Genomic DNA, 9,053 nt, shown 5'->3' with positions numbered 1-9,053 from the left:
GAGAAGGGAAAAGAGTTTTATTTTACTCAAATAGTTTGGGGGACAGTCCAGCACAGCTGCTCCCAGAACCAGGTTCCTTCTCTCTTCTTTTAGCCCCTTTTTGGCATGTAGTTTTTGTTCTTGTGGCTGCAAGAGGCACTGCTCTGCCCCAGAGGAGAAGGCATAAGCCACAAAAGATAAACAGCAGGCAAACTTCTTCCTCCCCGACATTTTCTGAAGCACTCTGTGATTTCTACTGCCTGTTCCTGAGCCAGAACTGAGTCACATGACCACTGCTAATATCCAGGGCGTCTGGTAAAGTAATTTCACCTGAGAACATTTCACTGGCCTCTCTTAATTGGGAAGAGAGAGAGAAAGGATGTTGAGAAGACAACTAGCACCACTGACCACAAATAATAGAATTTAAATTCTTCCTTGTTCCTAGTGGGCAGAACCACCGTAGGAACAAGTTTCATAGAATTCCACAGAAATTCCGTAGAAAGAAAAAAGAGTTATAAAATACTAATGTGCATATGAGCACAACATCACAGCAGATTGCTCTGCTTTCCCAATTGATCCGGTTGAAAGCGGACTCTCCATATTTCATCAAAAAGGAATAAGCATTTATTGCTCTAGATTTATGGTTGCCTTTCTACCACTTGGGACAGAGCTGTGCACATGTTAGACATACACTGTGTGTGTGTTCGTGTGTGTGTCTGGGTGTTGTGTAAACAAAGGGATGTATGTCTCTGGCATACAATGTGGCACTGTACTGTGTCATGAAGTCATAAAATATACCCTGCGTCTTTCTGGCATACATGGGAAGCCCCTGCAAGTCGTGGCTAAGTGGTAGTACCTGGAGTGGTTTTATCCTGCTTTACTGGGCTTTTGTCTTCGTTTTGCCATGGCCAGGTGGGTAGATTTCTGATAATTTGATCACATACAGATTTTGGAAAATTTTGAGAAATAACAATAGAAAAGCTTCCCCCAGTAGGATTTAAAAAGTGCAATGACCTCATCTTTTGTTGAAAAATGATTGTCCTCTCTTCCACCTGGCCCAACCAGGAAAAGAAGCCTCATTTCTATAATTATATGATTTGTAACTTTCTGCATATGAGATTATCGTATGGAATAGGGTTTCCATATATACACATCAGACATATGGACACACTAAACAGAAGAGTATGATGACTCCGGTGATATTTCCCTAAAACACCTAATACTCGGGCAGCCCCAGCTCAGTGGTTTAGCGCCACCTTCAGCCCAGGGTGTGATCCTGGAGACCTGGGATCAAGTCCCACGTCGGGCTCCCTGCATGGAGCCTGCTTCTCCCTCTGCCTGTGTCTCTGTCTCTGCCCCCCCACCCCCACCTCTCTCTCTGTCGTTCATGAATAAATAAAATCTTAAAAAAAAAAAAACACCTAGTACTCTCTTCATATCTGACTCTAGGTTTAGGGCTCATCATTCTTCCTCTCTCCTGGAGGAAGAGTCTTTTTCTGTCTTCTCAAATATTGTCTCAATTGACAGTTCATAGCATCACAAAATTAGAAGCAGAGGCCCTGGTGAGTATCAGATGATCCTGCATTTCTGATATGCTCCCAGTTGATGCCAGTGTTAATGTTCCCTGGCTATACTTTGAGTGGTGAGGTGTTGGTGGCTCAGTGATTGAGTGTCTGCCTTTGGCTCAGGTGGTGATCTTGGGGTCCAGGGATCGAGTCTTGCATCAGGCTCCCCACAGGGAGCCTGCTTCTCCCTCTGCCTGTGTCTCTGCCTCTCTCTCTGTGTCTCTCATCAATATATAAGTAAAAAAAAATCTTGGTTGTGTGATTCGAATTGTGGGGGGAGTATTTACAAATACTGATGTCTGGGTGCCACCCAGAGGGTTAGATTTATTTACTATAGTGTTGGCTTAGACACCACATTTTATTTTTTATTTTTTTAGTGGGGGTTGGGGTGGGGGATAAGGGCAGAGGGAGAAGTAGAATCCCAAGCAGACTTTGCCCTGAGTGCAGAGCCCAATTCAGGGCTTGATCCCACAACCCAGAGATCATGACCTGAGCTGAAATCGAGTTGGATACTTAACCGACTGAGTCACCCAGGTGCCCCTGGACTACAAGTTTTTAAAAGCTCCCCCAGGTGGTTCCAATATGCAGGAAAGTTTGAGAACTATAAGCTATGAACCAATCACAATACTTTTTTTCCACGTGTCCCTCCAATTACACCATTTGTTAACTTACATATCCTTGTGTGCCCCCACCATGGTTAATACCAACTTCTAGTTATTTTTTATTCTAAGAGAGTGCCTAGCACGGGGCCCTACTCTTGGCATGGGCTCAATCAGAGTTTTCTGACCAAATCAGCATATAGAAAGATGCCATTCTAGTCACACACTACGGCAAGAAGGGAGAGATGATTTACTCGTCGTTGTAAATCTGGGTCCAGCACATTTCTACTTACTGCAGTTATTTCACCAGGCTTCTTCCAAGGAAGAGCCCATAAAAGGGGTTTCCAAATCTTGGGGACCTAGGGCAAACAAAGGGAAAACATGGGGCATGGAGATGTTGGCAGAGGAAAGAGAGTGAGGGCAGGAGGGAGAGAGAGAAAAAGAAGAGGAAGAGGAGGAAAGGCTGGAAGAAGAATGGGGAAGAAATGAGAAGAAACAAAGATGGATATACTGGTGGCAGTAGTTGAAAAATAGTGACAAAAATTGCCAGTAGGTAATTATTAACCACCATCTAGGAGAGGTGACAAAGATTCTTGTGGAGATCAATGAACATAGGATCTCATTAGGAGAAAGGAATCAAGCGTTCCTTGATTACATTAAACTATGTAATGAGGAATAAAGGGAAATAATACTAGAGATAACACAGGACTTATAGAGAGATCCATCAACAAATGAGAGTTTCAAGGCAGCAGACAGCATGAACTCCATTTTCATGTGGGGAAATGGTATCAGCCCTTTTGCCATGGATCACTTACTCTTATTTGGCCATATCATCTTAAGTCAGATTATTCTCATAGGTGGCTTCTGAATAGATTACCTTTAACCCATTTAGTATCAGGGAGCCTTTCGGGGAATTATTTAAATATTTTATAGTTATTTTCTCTAGATTGTGCCATCCAGTATGCTGCCTGTGAATATTCACTTTGAGAAAAAAAATTAACTTTCAAAATTTCCTTGAAGATAGACACCCTTGGAGAGTCCTCATCCCCACTCCTAACCCCATGATGCACATCTAGAAGGTTCTTCAGAGTTGAGGTCTTGATACTAATGTTTTATGAGAATAAGGAATAGGCATTCAATCCATTCAAAGTGGTGAAGGTTTGGTATCTTGTTATCTTTTCTAAGAAACATTCTTAATTCGATGTGTTGAACTTTTGGCAAAATGAGTCCCTTTAGTGACATAAAAGCAGCCAGTCTTTAAAAGACGCTGACAGATGCTGAGAGAGTTTTTTTACAGTGGGGCTGAGTTTCCAGCTCTGCTGCATGTAATTAGGCAGGCAGATAGAGCTTCACTCATTTTACTAGCCCAGGGGGAGGGAGGGGGGTGGAGGCCCCAAAGTTCCGCTTGCTTAAAGGAAACACACTCTCTCTTTAACATGTAAGTGTGTCTCCATTTCTGTAAAGAAATAAGAGTCTGTGTTTTCATTTTACAAATTGTGCACACAACTGAGCTTGTGGTAAGGAACACATCATTTCTATTTATTTCAAGCAAGCATAATTTATCCATTTCATAAAGAACTTGGATGGTAAAGATAGTATACATGCGTGATTTAAGGATCAGCATTTCTAGTGTCCTAACAACATCGATAAACACAGAATGCATTGTCTTGGCAGTTTGGCTCATCTGAATCTACTTGACTTTCCTATTTTGCCTTTAAAAAATTCTCTGTGCTTCTGGGCTTAGTACTGTGGTATCTGAAATGCTTGTGTCAATAAACAACAGAATTGCCAGTTTTCTAGGTCAAGGTGGCATCTCTTTCTTTCAAACTCTTGTTTTTTTCTGCTACATTTAACTGGGAACTCTTTTCTGACTCTTAAAATCTGCAGAATGCCCCCCCCCCCCCTTTCAACTTTTGAGTTTAAAAACCTAGTCTCAGAGCAAAGCTAGGGCTTCTGGGGAATGGAGAGGGCACTCTCTGGGTCCCTTTCCTTTGCAAGCCTCATTCTAGGACTAAGTCCTAAAGCTTGGCTCATGTGTGACACCATGGTCACCTCTTCTGCACCGAGCAGAGAGCACAGGAATCTAGGCTTTACACATGCTGGCCATATATTCTCTATTAGAATTGCAACACTAGGACCCAGCAATGAAATATGAAAAAGCAGAGAAGGTCCTTGAGGCCAAGGGACCAAAAACAGAATAGGGCATCTCATTTGAGGAGCAGACAATATGAGCAACACAGAACCACACAGGGCACCAGGCTCTAAGGACAGGAACCCGGAAGACTCAAACAAGAACAGAACAAATTGGTTGAATTCCTAGACATGTTGCTGTGTAGGTCAGAAGGAACTTACCTCCTAGATATGTATATAGGCCAGTCTCCCCCTTTTCTAGACTTATTAAGGAGGCAGTGTTTCTTGCCCAAGACCAAAGAGTTATTGAGAAGTAGAGCCAACGTCACAACTCATGATTCCTGTGTACTAGTCTAGTGGGTAATGCACTAGAGAGATGGCACAGTGCAGGACAGAGAGGATAGTCCAGTGAGAATGATGCATGAGAGCCAATTCTGCTATTTACATGTAGTATTACTTTGGATGTAGGACTTATGCTTTCTGAAATTTAATTTGCTAAGCTATGAAATGGTAATAGTAATATCTCCACATAAGCACGGCTGGTACATAAAAGGCACTTGAATATTAGGTCCCCCTTCTGCATCTCATTGCATCTTGTCAAGCCCACATGTGCAGATGACCCACATATGCAAGATTACCTGCTAACTCAGTACCTTGGCCTCTTCTGTCCACCAGGATACAGAATGGTTTGCATTTGATGGCAGTTAACACTGTCAGTAGCTGTGAATAGCATACAGGGCTCCCTCCTACTGGTAAGAACACACTTGACTTCCAAACTAAAATCTGACAGGCCTCTTAGGGGCAATGCCAACACTTTGAAAATAAAACTCTTGAAGTTTCAACAGAAATATATTTTTATATGATAGGACAAAACCATCTGGAACTTACTGCTTACATGGATTGAAAGGGCTGTATCAACAATAGGGTTGTTATAAACCCAGGCAGGCTCCACACTGTCTCCTAAAGGGATTAGACAGGTCTCATAATGTGTTCTAGACAGAAAAAGTGACCCAAGCAGGGGCTGAATCCTTAGCTGTCATTAGTATTTTCTCATGTCAACGCCGGGATTTGAGAAGACAGAAGGAATTGACTTACTTTATATACTTGTCTGATCCTTTAGTACTTAATGAAAACTAGAATGTTTTATTTCACCCCTATGGGAAAACAGCTAAATCAGGCAGGTTGTTCCTGAAATAAAATATCAGCAATCAAAATACGCTCAAGGTCCCTTGGAAAGCAGAACATCACAGGCTTATTGGAACGTAGGTACCCCAAGCTTCTAGGTGCTGTTAACATTGTTTTATTTCCTTTATACAAAAAGTAGAAATGACAGAAAAAAACACTCTTGACAGAAAACAATACCACTGACCTGGTCTCATTGAAGAGTGGAGCCCAAACTGCCCACTGTATTGGGAAAGCAAAAGTTCAGTCAACATTAGCAAACACCCATGCAACTGATGAAAGACAAGATGGCGCCAGTGGCTTGGCGGACGTCGTGTGGGTAAGCTGAACCAATCCAATCTTAAAAAACATACATTGGCCCAATCATGCTTTTAAGCAGCATTTCTTTAGAAACAAGATATATATACAAATATCACCCAAAAATGTGTATTATATAGTCTGCTACTATAAATTTAAGGCATCCTGATATTGTTCTTCTGCTGGTGAGACATTGTTCTCATGATTCTATTTCCACAGTGGATAGTCCAGAAATTTCCAATGGTGTCCAAAGGGTGGCAATGAGAGATAAGAAAAAAGTGATTTACAAGAAGAGTTCTTTTGGCTCTGGCTCAGCATTGTGCTGTATGCTGTAGGATTTCTTCATTTTTCTACTGATGTCATTATGCCTAAGCAGAAGAAAAACCATAAAGGCTAGAATTAGATAAAACTATGGTCAAGTTACAAGACACCACCACTAAACAGCTTACCCAAAATGGAAATTATCCTCATACAAACCACACTGAAGAACACTTTAAACAATAAAAGTGATAGTCATGTAATAACACACACTTTGTGAAAACTTTTTAATTCGGCTCTGGAGTAGTTTCTCAAACATGCTGATTAGAATTCAGGCAAAATTCTAGTCAAGTGAATTTTATCCAATTCAGGTCAAAGTTTGTCAAATATAATAGTAAGGATAGTAGTGCTGGTCAAGTGGAAACAAGAGATGTTTATATTTTATTGACATGGATTCACTGTTGACATCTTTAACATCCAATAAGCTTGAGTCTTAATCGTCTAAAGAATATGCTTTATTGGGTGTGTGATTACTGTTGGAAGATCATAAATAGGTAAGTCTATGGGAAAAAGAAAAAACTAGAGAACAGCAATGCTGGTTCCTCCCCACCCCCCTCAATACTTGATACCTCAGTAAGCCTGTGGAAAGAAGCACAAGCTTAAGCCTTGGAATGGTTGTGCTTTTGAAGTGAATTCCCCTCTGGGTAGATGCATTCATTTTTAAGGGATATTACTCACATTCTGGGTATAAAAATCATCCAGTGAGAAGTCATCTCCTGAAGGTGAATGAGCCTACACATTAATACCTTATATATTATATATTATATATTATTATAGCCTTCTTGTTGCTATATCAGACAAAAACAAAGCATTTCCGGTAATGCTATTTGCTAACATGAAGATATATTTGGTTGGAGAGCCTCAAGTGGGATTTTAGTGCCTCAAAATCATGCTTGCTTACAAAGACCATGTAGTCTATTCTCAGTATTCTGGTAAATATTTGATCCTCATCACCATCTGGAAGTTCTAATTCTCACTTTACTTATTCCTCTGAATAGAACTTTATTTTTGTTAAGATTTTATTTTTTAGTAATCTCTACATCCAATGTGGGGCTCAAGCTTACAACCTAGAGATCAAGAATCATATGTTCTACCAACTGAGCCAACCTGGTACCCCTGAATAGAATTTTAAAGAGTTTTCATGAGCAAGAAAGGGAAGAAGGAAATAAAAACCTGGTTGGTTAAAAGATGTTCCAGGGACTTCCAGTTAAACATGGTGGATTAAATACACACATTCATCACCCTTTTCTTACAAAACAACACTAAAATGAAAATAGAGAAACACAAAAGGCATAATGATGTACTATATGTTGGCTAATTGAATTTTTAAAAAAGAAATAAAAAAGGCATAAACCTAAATGAATAAGGGAAGTGTGAGGGGATGATAATAGACAAAATACTAACACTATTTAAGAAACAGGAAGGTGGATGGGCATGTGGAATTGATTTAGCAGAGATGCAGAAATCTAAGCCTATGGGCAGGGAACCCAACAAACTGATTTGTGCTTCAAGATGCAGAAACTAGAAGCACCATGTATTTCTGAAGGTGACAGTAGGTGCTGAGTGGGTGTTGAAAATGGGGATTATCTGAAAAATTTTTAGAAGTAGCAGTATATATATCAGCTTACCTCTTTGACCTAATGTAGCAGGTGACTATCTCTTTCTCAATGTGAAAGAAGACTGGAGGTTACTATTTGCAAGCCATCAGCCAGAGAGACTGAATTCAGCTCAAGGAGGTGGAAACTACAAGATTAAATGAAACTCTCCCTAAGTGAGAAAGTGATAATAGAATTCTCAACCCATCTCCTACTAGTCTGATTCATGGATTCTTGGCACTCAGATTACGGGCCCCAGCAGGAGATGGGAGTTTCCTTAACTTGAGAAATCAACTGGCCAAGAGAAAAGACCTGCAAATACTGACAGGGACTTTCCCAACAAAAGTCACCCTCATCAGTGCATGTGAAGAAACATCTACCAGTCGTCAAGCCTCACCCATAAAGTTAGATCTTTTATTCAGATTTAGTGAATATAAAGTCAGGGATCATCAGATATCTGAGCAAGGTGCTATTATAAAAGATAGGGACCAAAGTAAACAGAGAAATGGAAGTCAAAGTGAATAGAGATAACATATGGAGACAATGAAAACTTTATAGACATTTTTAACAAGAAAAGAAAAACTGGGAAAATGTCTGCAACCCATATTACAAAGGGTTAGTCTTCCTAATGTGTAAAATATAAAGAGCTGCTATAACTCAAAGAAGAAGACCAGAATCTCAATAAAATGAAGGATTAAAAATAGTACATTCATACAGTGAAATAATATGTAGCTATGTAAAAGAATAAAGAAACTCTTTATATACTAATACATAAAGGTGAAGGTGTTAGGTGTTGTGTGTTAGGTGAAGGTAAGAAAGGAGCAAGACTGTGTGTATTGCACACCACCTTTACTACAAAACGGAAGAAAAGAAAAAAAATATATACATTTGAATTTGATTGTAAAATTTAAGTAAGTACTGCATGTGCAATGCTACAAAAAGGAAACAAAAAGAAAACCAACAAGATACTTTTAGGAATTAACACGATTACAGCAAAAATAAAAAATTAGAAAGATTGGAAGGTCCAAGTCAGCTCTTTCCTAAAAGAAGTAGAAAAAGCAAAAATATGGATAAAGATTAAAAAATAGTTAGAAAATCTGAGGGTTGATCCAGTGCATCCAACATTACAATGATACAGTTTCCAGAAAGAGTGAACAGAGAAATTGCAATGGAGAAAACTCTCAAAGAAATTGTACAAAAACATTTCCCAGAACTGAAGCATATCGGTTGCCAGATTGAAAAAGCCAGCTGAGTGCCCACATGTTAGGAATGAAAATAGCATTATGACAAAGTATCAAGAAATCAAAATACTGGGAATAAAGAGAAAATTATAATAGCTTCCAAGGGATTAGCAATGAGCGAGGAATGGAGCTTCTCAACAGATACAT

At 39.7% G+C, this 9,053-nt stretch overlaps 1 protein-coding gene across 2 annotated transcripts in view; it reads right to left on the bottom strand.

The window, feature by feature from the left end:
• Window positions 1-3,655: 3,655 nt before the first annotated feature.
• Window positions 3,656-9,053, bottom strand: part of SNCAIP (synuclein alpha interacting protein) — a 151,190-nt gene continuing 145,792 nt past the window's right edge. For both annotated transcript variants that reach the window (XM_038551959.1, XM_038551960.1), the window contains one exon: window positions 3,656-6,120. In XM_038551959.1, the coding sequence (XP_038407887.1) occupies window positions 6,036-6,120 (85 nt within the window). In that variant the 3' untranslated portion in view covers window positions 3,656-6,035. The remainder of the gene's footprint in view (window positions 6,121-9,053) is intronic.

Source organism: Canis lupus, chromosome 11, assembly GCF_011100685.1.
Source record: "Canis lupus familiaris isolate Mischka breed German Shepherd chromosome 11, alternate assembly UU_Cfam_GSD_1.0, whole genome shotgun sequence".
In the NCBI taxonomy this organism is placed as follows: domain Eukaryota; kingdom Metazoa; phylum Chordata; class Mammalia; order Carnivora; family Canidae; genus Canis; species Canis lupus.
This window is presented reverse-complemented; position numbering and strand designations above follow the sequence as displayed.